General features: G+C 42.3%; 1 protein-coding gene across 10 annotated transcripts in view; it reads left to right on the top strand.

The window, feature by feature from the left end:
* The window catches only part of LOC130145009 (cystathionine beta-synthase-like protein), a 35991-nt gene extending 21622 nt beyond the window's left edge, over window positions 1–14369 (top strand). For 7 of the 10 annotated variants that reach the window (XM_056329377.1, XM_056329375.1, XM_056329372.1 and 4 more), the window contains 10 exons: window positions 904–995; window positions 1886–2011; window positions 2648–2732; window positions 2930–3035; window positions 3858–3935; window positions 4637–4771; window positions 5659–5767; window positions 6521–6550; window positions 8496–8580; window positions 9975–14369. In XM_056329377.1, the coding sequence (XP_056185352.1) occupies window positions 904–995; window positions 1886–2011; window positions 2648–2732; window positions 2930–3035; window positions 3858–3935; window positions 4637–4771; window positions 5659–5767; window positions 6521–6550; window positions 8496–8580; window positions 9975–10084 (956 nt within the window). In that variant the 3' untranslated portion in view covers window positions 10085–14369. Of the gene's footprint in view, window positions 1–903; window positions 996–1885; window positions 2012–2647; window positions 2733–2929; window positions 3036–3857; window positions 3936–4636; window positions 4772–5658; window positions 5768–6520; window positions 6551–8495; window positions 8581–9974 lie in introns of those variants that run through there. The other 3 variants (XM_056329373.1, XM_056329381.1, XR_008820344.1) reach the window with 2 other exon arrangements.
* The last annotated feature ends 777 nt before the right edge of the window (window positions 14370–15146 follow it).

Below are 15146 nucleotides of genomic sequence, written 5' to 3'. Positions count from 1 at the left end.
TGGGACCCTCTAATAGGAAAATCAGCTATTGAATTCCTTCTTATTGAGGTAAGGTGAAGGGTTCCCCTCCTCCTCCCCCTGCAAAAGTAACTCTAGCTGTTCACAGGATTTGGCTCGTCTTTCTGTGGGAAACTTTATTTAGGTTTGAGTTAAAATAAGAATACTTTAACAAGCTGCCATCCTGTAAGCTGAGAATCTAGATGAGTTCTAGCTTCAGGCTTCTTGTTTGTATTTACTTTGTCTTATAGGCCAGGCACTATTCAGTTACCCCTGCTTGGTGAGGTGTTAGCTATTCTTTTGGCTGGTAAGCATTTGCTTTTGTGAATCAGTGACCTTTTAAAAATCTTTTTAATTAACAATGCTGTCAGATGGATGCACCAGGGAAACTGTAAGTGGTGACAGAAGGATGAACTATCGCACCTGCACTCACTCTGAGTGCTTGTGACCCAAAACAGTCTTTTTCACATGAAAATGAGAGAGTAGCTGTGCTAACAGTTTTCTCAATGGATGCCTATCCCATGCTCTTGGCATTCATTTAGTAAATTAACTAATATAATTGGCTGCTCATTTTAAGTTAGAGAATGAATTAGTCTGTAACAGGAAACTGCAGGTGTCAGCAATATGGGCAGCCTCCAGCTGTGTCCAAAGTACCACAAATTGGTGCCTTGCCAGGCTGCTGGATAGACATTTCAAAACCATTGTTGAAGTAAATGAGGATTGAGCAAGGTGGTCTCAAGGTAAGTCTTGTAACAGCTCTTGGGAAGTGAAGAGCCTAATCTTACCCTTTTCTGCCACTTCCAGCCTTTTTGTTGAAGGAAGGCCATACTTAAGTGTAAGTGGGTTTTTAATCCATCTTTAGGGGGGAGATTTCACAGCTTCCTTCTATCCCTTACCCTTAAACAGGAAAAATAGACATGCTGGTGGCTGCGGCTGGCACTGGAGGTACTATCACCGGCATCTCCAGAAAGCTAAAGGAAAAGTGTCCAGGTTGCAAAGTAAGTGGCAAACCTAAAGCATTTCTCTTTAGCAGGGTGAACCTCAAACTGCTCCACTTGGCACATCCCATTCCTTGCAAGCCTGTCCTGTTTCTCTATGGGAAGCTCTTGGATGTTCTCAGTTAGAAGGTAGTTCTGAGCAGCAAAGGTTTTCAGACTGAAGCCATCGTGCTTTGCTCCCACTGGTGACCAGAGTTCAGGTTTGGCTCAGCAAATGAAAACTGGCCCTCAAGTCCCTTCAAGGGATGTCTGAGAAACTTCTTTCTCTGATGTGTACTGCAGCCTTGTGTTTCCTCTCTGACTGTGCTTTCACTGATTTTTGTTTTTTGGAGCTGCTGAGGTTTTACTCCGTGAAAATTCTCTCTGCACACACCAACCTGTGTGCCAACCTGTGTGCCTACCAGTGTGCTGTGTTAGATTTCCTCACAGAAGCTGGTATCATGTTTCAATTGTGAATATTTTCCTATGTAGTCAGGGAGGGGTAAACAAAATAAAACTTAGCTGCTTACACTTGGTACAAAATGTGTTGGCTGTAATGATGCCTGTCACGTGAATGAGGACGATCTTGCCTCACAGAAAGGGGAAACCCTGTGTTCTGTTTAAACCAAGCAAAACCCATATAGGACGGGGGGTGCCCCTCACCTAGTGTCTGCAGCCTGAAGAGACAGAATGGGTTGCCAAGAGGCCCAGAGCAGCAAAGGGGAGTTCGCTCACAGGGGAGTTGAATGTTGCCAGGAAGAAGTGAATAGGAGGCTAGCTTGCTGTTAGCTTGGCTGTATGTGCAGCCAGTGTGACACTAACAGCTGTAATAAGGCCAGCACTCATGAATAAATAGCTGTGTTCTCAAAAGCAGTGTGTTGTGGTAGCCAAAGTGGAAACTGCTTCTCCAGATTATAGGTGTTGATCCTGAAGGCTCCATCCTTGCTATGCCGGAAGAACTGAACAAGACTGACAAAACAATGTATGAAGTGGAAGGAATTGGATATGATTTTGTCCCCACAGTGCTGGATAGATCTGTAAGTCACACTTCTTGGTTTACTGCTCTTTGCCCTCTGTTGCAATGCAGAAGTGAGGTGAAAGGTGGAAGAAAAACTTGGGGAAGTATTTCTTTGAGCTGGAAGGGGAAGGCTAGCAGACAGAACTGTTCCTGTTCTTTCCATCAGCAAAAGCAGTCCTTGGAAGGCTCCTGCACTGACTACATTTGTTTTACAATGCTAGGTCAAAATGCTGTGAAGAAGGAACTTGCTCCTAGAGCACAGTACTCTGGTTGATTAGTGGGGTCCCACAAAACAAACCAAAATTCAAACCCAACAAAGCACCCCAACCCATCCTGGCCAAAAGTGGTATGACTGTCCTGAGCAGAACCTGTGTCCCTAGGAAGCCCTCCAAGAGGGGAGGACACTGATGCCCTCTGTTGTAGTCTCACAACAGCCTGTTCTTACACCAAGGTTTCAATAAGGAGCCTGTTGTGCTAATGTGATCGTCTTATCTTGGCAAAAAAAACCCCACTTGGCATTTGGAGTATGAAACCCAGGCACATGGCACAGCAGGGCAGCTGTTACCGCAGAGGTTGAATTCACACTAGTTGTGTAGCTTCTCTAGCCCGATTCATTTAAATAGACCCTTCTTTCTGTCTTCCTGCCCCTTTCCAGGCAGTTGACCAGTGGTACAAGAGCAATGATGAGGAGTCATTTGCTTTAGCACGCATGCTGATCCGAGAGGAAGGACTGCTGTGTGGTAAGAGCAGATGTGAATCCTGTGGGTTTCTCTCAATAATATGTGGGAGACTGAAGCCATATGCAGGTCAGGGAGACCTCCTTCCACTTCAGGAGCTGTCTTCCTCAGCCTGGGCTCCTCTACAGTCTCTCCTTCCCTATTTCATTCTTATTTCACTTACAGTTTCACAGTCTTGCCTCTGATCTGCATTTTGGCAGGTGGCAGCTCAGGCAGTGCCATGTCTGTAGCTCTGAAGGCAGCCAAAGAACTGAAGGAAGGTCAGCGCTGTGTTGTTATCCTCCCTGACTCTATCAGGAACTACATGTAAGAACCTGCTTGTTTTCTCTCCGGGAAAAGGGTGAGGCAGTCCCTCAAACCTCCTTTACAGCAGTGGCAAGTTGAATACATATTTGTTGTAGCACCCAGTTACCAAAGCAAGATGTGTTTGGAGCACAGCTTCTGAGGTATCTAGAAAGGGTCTGACATGGAGTAGAAAGGAGCTCAGCTCTCTGAATGCTGAGCTCCTCCTTGTGTCAGACTTCAGTATATAACCGTCACTGGTTAGCGTCTTTCACAGGAGAAGACTTACTTTCACTGTTTTGTTGGGGACCATTGGTATCCCATTCCTGGAGGGGTCCCTGTAAGGCTGTCTGCTCCCTCTGCATTTGTCCGCAGCAGAACACAGCACTACTGTAGCAGCAGCCAGTGTTGGGGTGAGTTTACAGGTGGAAGCCTGAGGCCTTTGAGCTGTGCTGAGAAGTTGTTGCCCTCCAGCCACACTAAAACATATCCCAAGCCATGGTGTTTTCAGCTATGTTTTCCTGACTTCTGTTGTGCAACACAATACATGACAACTAGAAACTGCAGACAGACCTTGCCTGAGTACAGGTTGGCACTCCTCCATTCCAGGCTGTGTCGCTATCATATTGCAAGGGACTGATGTAGTTGAAACTTTGTTTTCTATGGGGTTCTTTTTTTGTCCTGTGAATATTTCTTCGCAGTGTCCCTGGCTGGTAGGCTTGGGTGGCAAATGGCAGTATACTTTCAATAGTGGTAGTGAGCTGTAAACAGTTGCCCCTGTGCTGTTAAGTTTGCTTTCAGATGTTCAGCCTGCTAACAAACTTTTCATTTCCTGATGCTTTCCAGGTCCAAGTTCTTGAGCGACAAATGGATGATTCAGAAAGGGTTCATGAAAGAAGATGATGACCTTGTCAAAAAGCCTTGGTAAGCATGTCAGATCCATTTGGATTTTCGTGAGTCTATTCAATTGTCTTTATGGCAGCTGCTAATTTAAAGATCACTTCAATTTACAGTACTTTGATTTAGCTAATTTTTCATGCTGTTGTGTTGATGTATAATTGCAGCTGTTCATCCAATCTACTTAAGTTAGTTTGTCCTTCAGCTTGCATGGCAGCAGAAGAAAACTTGATATTTAATGATGGAATTTTCTTTTTTTTTAATGAAAAGGGTTGTTTCTGAAATGAGAAGGTAGTATGCAGAGAACCTTTCTGAGATCAGAGTTCTTGAGTGCAAGCACTGCAAGTCTACATAGGTGGAAGGGATCTTCCCAAAATTGCTACTTGTAATGACTGTAAATATGGCTGGCTCTTTAGGAGCACAAAATTTTCTGTGTAAGATACAAGCAATGAAATCGGGGAGGTTAGTACTCTTCACTAAATATCTGTAATCCTAGAAAGTAGGTGAAATAAGGAAAAGAGTTTTGGACTTAAAGCCTTCTTGCACTTCAGTAACTTTCTGATACTAGAGAGAAAGCTCGAAAGCCTTGAAGCTTTACTGACTCTGAACCCTGACTCTTCCTTGCAGCCTTTTGTCATTCCTGTAGTGTTGAAGGCCACTGTACCTGAACAACTGGTTCTGTTCTCTCTGTAAGACTTGCATGGGTTTGCTTTTCATTTCACCCCCAGGTGGTGGAACATCAGCGTTCAGGAACTAAGCCTCTCTGCTCCCCTGACTGTGCTTCCAACTGTTACCTGTGCAAAAACTGTTGAAATTCTCCGGGAGAAGGGATTCGACCAGGTACCAGTTGTTGATGAATCTGGGTATGTCCACATATGTATATATCACTATTCATCCATATGTATCACTTCCCTCACCAGGTCCCAAGGGATGTCTTCTAAATGCTTACTAGAAGTGTAATATCCTCTCGCTCATCTTTCTGCAGTTATAATACAGTTCAGAAATGTTATATTGAAACACCAATGCTGGACTTAGTATGTTGTCATGCCAGGACTGTCCCACCCCTCACATATTCGGCTTCTAATGATTATTATGATACACTTACTCAATGAGTCTCTGCAGGATAATTTTGTTGTTTAACTTAAAGCAAAAATTCATTATTTCAAACAAAAAACCCCAAACCCATCTGCATCACAGCTTTCACCCAGTTTCTTCAGAACACTGCATTATAGTGCAGTGTTGTAGTAACCCCTATGAACAGGGTGTCCCCAGCAAGCTGGTATGCTTTATTACCCTGTAGGTCCCCTGTAGGACAGGCTAGATAATGAAGAGTTGCTCAGTTACTCTGCAGTTACAGTGCTAACTCGGGATTAATTTTTGCCAATCCTTGTAGGGAGAAAGGGAATGAGCAAAACTGAGGTGAGCATGTCACGCTTTTCAAAAGGACAGGTGAGGGCATAAAGCAATGAAGTGCTTTAAAAGCTCTTTGAGATAGCAAGAAGCTCTCCAGTTGCCAGGACTAGAGATACGAAGAGCCTGATGCTTAGAAGGGCCAGGCACACACAGCACCTCTTAACTTCTGTGTGAGTCTCCAGAAGTTCTGGAAACTGGATTCTGTTTCCTGCAGAGACACAGAATCTAAGTATACCATCAATTATGGGGCTTTATACCATGAAGCAGTTGAACTGACTTTTCCAGGCTGGCTGAGAGTCTTTTGTGGTGTTTAGTCCTATCTTCTCTCCCTCCTCAGGGTGATTTTGGGCATGGTTACCCTGGGTAATATGCTTTCTTCACTGCTTGCTGGAAAAGTTCAGCCTTCTGATGAAGTCAGAAAAGTAATCTACAAGCAATTTAAACAGGTAAGCAGGTGTATTCTACAACTCCTAGTTCTCTGGTTTAAAGTACTGCTGTAGGTGTACTAATACTACAGTGGCATCAGGTTGGGTAAGGTTTGCCTGGGACTGTACAGAGCAGCCGTTACTGAGCACAGGCATGCTCTAAACTGTCTTAGGTCACTGAATAGCTCCCAGGTTTGTGTTGTGGCTCTATATTGTGCTGTTCTGTTACTTCAGTGGGCTTTCTTCTAGTATACTTGTCATTTCCTCCTTCCCTCAAAACCCTGGCACAAATCTGGGCAATGTAACTAACCAGGGGAAGAAACAAGGACATGTTGAAGCAGCTCTTTCAAATAAATAATTTCTATATCTGCTAAAAACAAGCAACTGTTTGCTTTTTGTATGAGAGGCCTTGCTGATATAAGAGGATGGCTGCTGAAAGCTGATGTTCTCAAGATAGGTGAATTTTGATGTTAGCCACTTTTATTTGTCCATTCAATGTAGCATGCCAAGATACCACAACTTCCCAGCTGTATGGGCGCTTTTCTAAAATGAGTGTTGTTGCTGTTGCTTTGCTTCTCTTGCAAGAAAACATGGAATGGTTGACCTAGTTTTCATCAGACTTTTAGTTTCAATACTGTCTTATAGTAGATGAGGGGGTGTATTCTAGAAGTATATGTAATGCTTCCGTTTGATCTACAAACTACCAAGTCTTTGAGGTTGGGAAAGGATGCTAGTTCTTTATGGACACATGTAAATATACTTTTTCCTTCCCAGACAGATAATCGAGCATCAGGTGGAAATGTGGTGCGTAACAAAACTGCTTAGTTCATGTTCTCCCTCACTTAGACACCTTAAGAGTTTCTGGGGCTGGTGGTGTGCAATCGTTTCTGTAGCTACGCTGGTGTTAGTGGTAGTAGCTAATTCTCTGTGCTTTAGAGGTTGTGGCTTTTTTCCATGGGCAGCTTTAAGTTTCTCATGTTTCTTCAGTAAAGAACAGCTTAACCATTTTTTTTGTCTTTAGTTCTGACTTTTTCTTGGTGGAGGATGGGAGTGACACAAAAGTGCTGGTGTTGCTAACATGCTAACTAAAAGCATCATTCATTGGTTATTTTCCATTTGAATTGATGATTTAACAGAGAAACACAGGTAAATGCATATAAGCTCAGAAGTATGGTGGATTTTGCTGCACTTACCACTTCAGTTAAAGCTTATTTGGCTTGTTTTCTGGTGAAATTGGGAAAACTGATTATCTGAGCGGTGTCATGTCATTTGCCCTTAGTGCCAGTCAAGTAGGCACAGTCATGTGTGGTGTAGCAACTTGTGCATAGGCTAATTGCCTTAATAGGTTTAAAAAAAATCCCAACCTGAATGTGGGAAAACTCATGGGCAAAATTTTTAGGGGGCTTGAACGAGCAGTAGTGAGACAGGTGAAAACTCCATGGGAGTTCTGTTAAATTTCTATTAAGCGTTTCAAAACATGTTTATGTCTTCACAGTTGTCCCAGTGCTGCCTGTGGGCTGCTTGTCCTGGTTATCTTTAGCCTAACAAGTCCATGGGTTGTACACAATCAGATGGCAAGGGGCTCTACCCCTTCAGTGAGCTTTGAACTTAGGTTCAAAAGTTAGGCTTTGCACGTACATTTGCACAAAACTGCTTGTCAGTGGTAGTGACTGATCGCTGACTCGATGTGGCAGTAGGTCCAGATTTCCCCCCACCCCTTGCCTGGCTCACAGGTTTAAAGATTGATGCTTCAGTAGGCACTGTAGCCTGCTGGTCCCTTAAACACAGGCTGCTGGGAATACTTTTGATCTCTTGTAATTCACAGTATGGAGATGAGAGCTCTGTGTTCCAGTGCAGCCCAACTGTTATGCTGTGGCATTTATTCATTTATTTCTCAGTCACAAGCTGAGCTCACTGCAGGATAAAGGCTTTTTTAACCTGCAGTGCAAGACTCTGCTTTCCTGTAAATTCATTTAATCCCCTTTAATGAAACTGTCAGATGGTGGGTGCTGCTGTTACCTGGGGAGAGTCACCTAGGTGATGGACCTGTTGCTGCTGCTCAATATGTTAAAGCATGTAGGAAGAACAGTTTTATGCATTCTTTCAGATGGTTCCAGCAGGTGATTAGCTAAGTGTTTCACAAGGATCTTTATTCTTTCTGGGGAGTCAACACAGGGTGCTTTCTTGTTTAGTCATAGCAAAGTTGAACTTCACTAAAAATTAATTCTTAATCTCAGTTCCTTGATATGCACCTGAATACAGCATTAGCTGAGCAATCTTCACCTTTGGTTTTGTTTTTTTTTTGGCTTGTTTGGGCTATTCTGTTCCCCTGCTGCCCTTGCAGATTGTATTCACTTCCACAGTGATTTGCAGCCTGATTCGTACACTTTTTCCCAGTCTTGCTAGAGTAAAATCACAAAGTATAATGACTTTCATGGTAACTTCTTGTTAGACACATGGAACACTTGACCTTCTTCAATTATTCACATTTTTCAGTGTATTCATTATGTTTACAGAATGAATAACTTCATGTAGTGCTTCATTATTTTTTTTGGTTCTGTTTTGTTGGAAATTAGAAAGAAAACTCTGCAGTTGGCCTTGATTTGTTAGTGTTTTACAATGCTTCAGATGGGAGCAGTATATAAATGCTGATACACTGGTTTTAATACTGCATGAAGTATGTGGGGGTTATTGACCACTAAACATATAAAGGACTGTTTTTATTTAAGTTTTGTAACTCTTTCCTCAGATTAACCTAAAAGACAACTTGGGGAAACTCTCTCATATCCTGGAAATAGACCACTTTGCTCTAGTGGTTCATGAACAAATTCAGTGTGAGTATGATGTAGTGTGCCTTACAAAAGGTAATCTTCGGGTGGCTTTGTTAGTAGCAGTAATCAGATTCCATTACAGTGAGCCTCTCGGGTTAACTGCACTTAATTTTTTTGCCTTTCTAAAGCAAAGCCTTTATTATGACTTTGTAAAGCTTAGTAAGATCTAGATGTCAACACTGACATCACTGTCTCAAGACAGCTTAATGTTTCTTTTTCCTGTTCATTTTGTTTAAATTACTCCCACTCACTTCGTGTTTTTCCTCCAAACTCTACTTTTCTTTCTTCTCAACCCTTTACACTGCCTTCTTTATGAACTGGAAATGACTGAACAAATCTTCAGAGCTAGGGGATATCACTGTTATACATGAGTAATACTTTTTTTTTCCCCCTTGTTTTATCTTCCTTATAGCAAGCAACTTGCAAAATCACAAACGCTGAGAGACTAGACTAAAGGCAATATTGAGACTCGCCAAATAAATTTATCTGACAGCTATCTCAATTATAAGTAAATGAAGAATAGTTGTCAAATTGGGGCTTGTTCCTGATAATCTCCATAGGGATGTGCTCTTGAGTCTGTGATGACTAACTATATAAACATAGACTCTCACTGGAAGCTTGCAATGGAACAAAGATTGGGTAAATGAAAAGTCCAGGACAATCTAGCTGGCTGAACAAACTGAGTGTATAGGTAGGCTAAACATCTCAGTACAGCCAGGCTTTAGGAACAGGGAACTTAGACCATAGATAAAGGGTCAGAGGTCACTTGGCCTCTTGGTTCCCAGGTCAAAGGCTTATACTCACAATGAAAAATCACTTGAATCTGTGCTCTCAGTGCAGCAATGATTACATAGTTAATAAGTGTTTTTGATATAATTGAGAAAATGTTCAATTGTGGGTTTTATACTAACTCTGTATTTGACAGCGATGTAGGAAGATGGTAGTGTCACATGTTGTCCTCTAGTGGCCCCTGGTTCAGATGGGGTGATAGCAATTTGCAGCTGTTTCAAGTAGAGCCACAGAAACGAATGCATAAGGAACATGCGCTTTGTAACAGGATTTGGTTTGAATCTTCATGTAAAAAAACCCCAAACAAATCTGATGGACCCTTATCCTTCCTTCCATAATGCTTGAGTTTATATATACCTCTTATTGAGGAGCTTTTCAGAAATTAAAGTCCTTGCCACTTCCTGTGTGACTACTGGTCAAGATGCTGTTTGGGTTCCCCCTCAATGTACAACAAGGGTCAGTGGGGATAACCAGCTCCGCCAACAGGCCCTGACACATGGAGCTGGAATGGCTTGGCATCTGCCTTACAAGCACTGCCGTTAAAACCAAGTGGGATGGTGTGTCTCTGAGCTGCCTAAAGCCAGAATGCCCTCTTTGTTTCTGCGTAGATCACACTGATGGTTCCTCCAGTAAGCGGCAAATGGTATTCGGCATCGTTACAGCTATCGACCTGCTTAACTTCGTGACTGCACGAGAACGGGAAAGAAAGTCCAACTAAAATCAAGTAACAAAGTGGAGCCTATTCAACAACACTTTGCAGTCTCCAACAAAGAATCAGGTTCATTGCTTAGGTAGATTGATCTGTCTTTAAGGTTGTTTATTTTTAAAATTCTGAAAATAAGCAGTTAGCTATCCTGGTGTCAGCTATACAACCAATGCATTTTGCTGTACTGCACAGCTTCTGGGGACTTGTTTCTTAATCAGGTTACACAATATTTCTTATCAAGACAATTTATTTTTTTAACTATATATATATGTATGTGTGAAAAATACTGCCTAAATTAACTGGTATGTTCATTGCTTGTTATGTCCAAGGTCTAGATTTCCAAAACATTTTATTTCAACAGATTTTATGAATCTGAAACAGAGTTACTGAAGTGGAGACCCAAAAGAGTTCTGGAAAGTTTTTGGATTTTTTGGTTTTTTTGTTTGGGTTTGTTTTTTTTTTTTGGTTTCCCATGCAAGGGTGTTAAGTTAGCTAATATTTGTTTGGAGACAAAAGTGGGACAGGGGCATGAAGAGAAGAAAGGGGGTTTGCCTTTTGGGGTGGCATCAGAGTAGAATGAGAGGAAATCCTGACAGTTGGAGTTGAGGCTTATTTCAGCCAGCTGCTCTGAGGAAAAACTGACTTAAGTGGAAGTCTGACAGTGAAGTAACAAACGCAAATTAGTGACTTTGTTTTATGCAGTGCACCAGCTTTTGCTGTGAAGACAGACCTAATTTCCTTTTTTTCCAATTGTACCCTGATAACTAAGCACAAGTGAAAAGATTAAAAGGTGAGATCAAGCTCTTTGCCTGAAGGTTTTTGAAAATCATGCTCTTTCATCTAGTACCTTCCCTTTACCTCCCCACCCTCTTACTAATCTTAAAATGCTTCTTTTTATGCCTGTTTTAGAAGAGCCAAAGGTGAGCTGTGAAGAGCTGTAAACTCTTTCAAATCCTGTTCATGCTGCTTACACTATAGCATCTTAGTCCAGGAGAAAAACCCTACTGTTAACTGAATTCACTGTAGCCAAGTTTAGAAGTAACTGGCAACAAGGTGTGGACTGGTACTTTCAAGGGAAGGTAAGAGTAATGTGCAGTAGGTGTGTGCAGCTACAGCTTTTCACCACATCTGTAGCTGTGGATTCTTAGTAATGTTCGACTTGCATAGCCGTGGCACCGTTGGCACTAGCAGCCTCATCTGTACACTGCTGTGCTCATGCTACTGGCTGCTGTTGGTGGTAATGATGAGTGGAATGAGAATATAGCTACAGGAGAAAAATAGTTGTTCTTCATCTTTTTTTATAAAAGACTGCTCTAACTGTCTTCTGACTGGCCTTTTGCCAAGAATAGTTTTTGATCGGCAAGAGTGACATTTTTTCTTAGCTTGTCTCTCCAATGAAGTAGAAAAATACTATTTGGTCTGGGGCTGTTGCTGGTAGGATAGCAAAGTTGTTGGCTTTGACTTGTTTTGTTAGTGTTCTTGGGTTTTGTTTTGTTTTTAGAAAAAAAGCTGAAGGGAGTTGCAAGCTAAGAGAAAACAAAGGGGTTATTTAAAAATCAGAATTACTACTTCCTGTGTATAGATTTCTTTCTGCCTTGTTGGCCTCCCCATGGCAGTGGGATTTGCTGTACGTTTTGGAAATGCATGCTCAGAGGAGAGCAGTGGTGGAAGCTGTCCTGTCCCATGTCAGTGTAAGAGCTCAGAAGACAAAGGAATGACAGCAGAGATCATGCCTGCCTGCCAGCCAGCAGTGTGACAGCCCCATTTGTTTTCTAGCTGCTTCTCTCTCACCTTAGACTTGTGAATGTGAAGAACTTTGTTCTAATATCAAAAATCAGTCTGAGGCTTTTTATTAACTCTTTAATGCCATGCTGGTGAATGCTAAGTTTATTCTGCCCTTGTTTGGTTTATTTCTTCAGACATTGGCTGTCCCTTCAGATTAGGGCTATTACTGAAGTAATGTGACCCCTGCTTACATTAAGCTATGGTTTAACCATTAAGTTCGTATAGTTCTTTAAGATCCAAGACAACTTTCCCTAAGTCTCTGGAATAAACTACTATAAAGCCTAAAAATGTGCAACTCTTGTTCTAAAGGATGGTTGAATTTTTAAATATTTTTTTTTGTTACCCTTATGATGTGCAGTGCTTCCTTTCTTATTGTTGCCCCTTGCTGTAGTAGCAACCCCAGCTTGAGTGCTCTGACTAGTGGAAAGCTGAGCTAGTGTATCAGATGCACGTATCTGTGTTAAAGACACTGTCTTCAAATCTGTATTAGCTGTTCTAGGCTGAACAGCTCTGTCTTAGGTTTGTTGCTGCTTGGCAGAGCCTAATAACTCATCTTTCAAACCATATTCTTGAGCTACTTCCCAAAGGGTCATAAATAACTTTGCACAGTTAAAGGCACAATCTTTGATCTTACCACTTCTAACATCCTTGACGTTTCTTAGTGCAGAGTGTGAACAGTCAGTTGTACCTCTTGAGACATCAGTATTTCAGCCGAGCTTCTGAACTCCTTTCTGAATTATTTCAAATACTGTTGTCAGATGTATTTTCATATCTATTCTTAGTTTATGGGGAAGGCTGAGAGAGACTTCTTTGATTTCTTATATTTTCACTGCCTCCTTTAATGCCCACGCTTCTAAAATGTGTACTTCACTAGATGCTACAAACTGAAGTGTTTGCTGCAATCATAGCCATCACTGCTGCTAAATTTTGGCATTACTGTTGATTTCGAAAATGTACTTTTATCTGATTTCTTTTTTTTTTTCTTCCCCATTTTCCATCTGACCCTTGCTGACAGTGGTAGGGAGAGGGGTGCTTAAGTAGTTGGGTTTTTTCAGTTTTCTTTTTGTGCATGTAAAAGCCTTATATGAGGCTTCATTCAATTAGGCTCCAGCCTAACTGCATTCAGGAAGAAGTATGAGGAGCGTAGGAGGTTTCCAAACTTCTTTTCAGAACAGCAGTACAGGAGAGAAGTTAGTTGGGGCAGCAGATTAGTGGGTAGGTTTACCTGTGGCATAGAGAAAAGTGTAAAGATTTCAGGTTGGGGTTTTTTTTCAGTTTACTGGTCATATGTTAATCTCTGTAGTGTCATGGAAACAGGCGGTGTTGGTGGCTATGAAAGAAGGAGTGGTTAGAGCTGGTAGGGAAGAGGGAACGTGAATCTAAAGCAATCCAAATAAGGAGAAAAATATCCAAAGAAATCCACCTGTGCCACCCTTCCTGTGCAGTTTAAGAGCAGGAGCTGTCTCCTGTTCTGCACTGGCACAAGGAGGAAATGGTGACCACCAGATGCTCTCTTTTCTACAGTAGCAACCCTGTTTGACCAGAGGAATTGGGTAAATAAATGGAGTTGCTGAATCGCTGAAAAACTTTCCAGAGCTCTTTCCCATAGTAGGGATGAAGGCAGCAGAAGAAGGGGGCAGGGAATCCTGCAGGTTTAAAGTTCCTCTGATTCAAAGCTTGTGAGTGTAATGCTTTTTTGTGTGTGTGAGAATGTTGTTACTAGCCTGGCCCTATTTAGTAGCAGTAGGGCTGTATAATGCTGGACTCGTCTCTCTGTTCCAAATACTGTGAGGACCAAGAAGACATTGTAGTTTGTTTGGTCTTTAAACCTGAAGTTCAAGTCCAGAGCTTGAATGAAACTGGGTTTTTTTCTGAACAAGTGCCTGCATCTTCTGTTTACCTGTGCTCATTACGTAAGTGCTGACTAAGCCTGAAAACTATTTTGCACATGGGTATTTATATCAACAATTTATGCTGTATTTGTTTGTTGCTGTAAGAGAATATCAGTCTTTTTGCTCTAATGTTGGGTCTGCAAAAATACTAATTTTTGCACCTGAAGACAATTATCCAATAAAATGTGTATAATGTTTTGCAAGCAGTTAATCCAGTAATAACTTAAGGATCATTTTGAAGTCATCCCGTCCAGTGTTATTTCCCACCTCTCGCACAAGTTGTGGCTGACTCCGGAACTCTGTCTAGCTGAGGTTCCTCTAAGCAGCCAGACCAGTCTCATCTGCCCACTAAGCTTGTTGCTAAATGGTTTCTGAAAACTTCTGTTTGCTGCTATGAATTTCACACAACGTGCTCACTGTCAGGAGTTGCCTAGCATTGCCACTGTCATCCAACAGCCTTTCTTACTGCGTAGTGTCAACACACTACGCAGTAAGACGAAGGGAAGACTTCTTATGCTTTATGGAGCTGGGGAAAATCAATACTATGTGCTGTATTTGTTGCACAAATGTTCACAAATGTACAATATAAAGAGCTGAATAAAAGCTGTTTGATTGCAAAATGACCCGGGTGTTTTTTAACGGCTGTTGAAATTGACAAAATTTGAAAAATTGAAAGTGTATTAGACTGTAGCCTGTGAGAAATTCCTGTTGGCTGCAGAAGACCTCTCTCTTTCAATGTGTGGACTGCAAGACACTGCAGCTCTTCTGTCTCCAGAGCTGCTGGTATGGCAGCTGTTGATGAGCCAGCCCACCATCTGCTGCTCATGCCTGGCTCTAGTACAGCCCTGGTGTTTCTGTACAGGGTAGGAGAGGAGGGATGTAGAGCTGGGGCTCGGATGCCTCTGTTGAAGTTCCTACAGCAACAGGTGCCCGTGTGGTCAGTTGGACAGATGCTTCTGCATTAATGCAAGGGGAACAGGCCAGGCTGTGTTTCTGTGGGAAGGCAGTATCATGAGGCGCATGGGTGGTGTTCAGTGGATAAGGAGTGGCTGGGAGAAACCAAAGGGGCTGGCTGTGTTATTTCAGAGCTATGTGTTTGTGTTGTCACTCAGCATCTTGGTCAACTGCTCAAGTTAAACCACAGTGAAGGTGGTTTATATCTGCTAGGCAAGTGTGTAAACCCCTCATCCTTTGATTTTATTTTTTTTTTGTCTCCGTTTTTTTACGCAGTCACTCCTTCCTCAGCCCTGTCTAAATAGCTTAGGACCCTGTTGGAACAACATTCCAGTGAGTGGCCATCTCAGAAACATGGGGAAAGGCCAGTGGGTAGAGGGGTGCAGGGGGGCTTCCTCTGCCTGCCTTGGGTGCTGGAGCTAGTCCTGTGGACGCATGGCAGG

The sequence above is a fragment of the Falco biarmicus genome, chromosome 2, assembly GCF_023638135.1.
Source record: "Falco biarmicus isolate bFalBia1 chromosome 2, bFalBia1.pri, whole genome shotgun sequence".
Classification (NCBI taxonomy): Eukaryota; Metazoa; Chordata; class Aves; order Falconiformes; family Falconidae; genus Falco; species Falco biarmicus.
The sequence above is the reverse complement of the archived record's forward strand: the minus strand, read 5'-3'. Positions and strand labels throughout refer to the sequence as shown.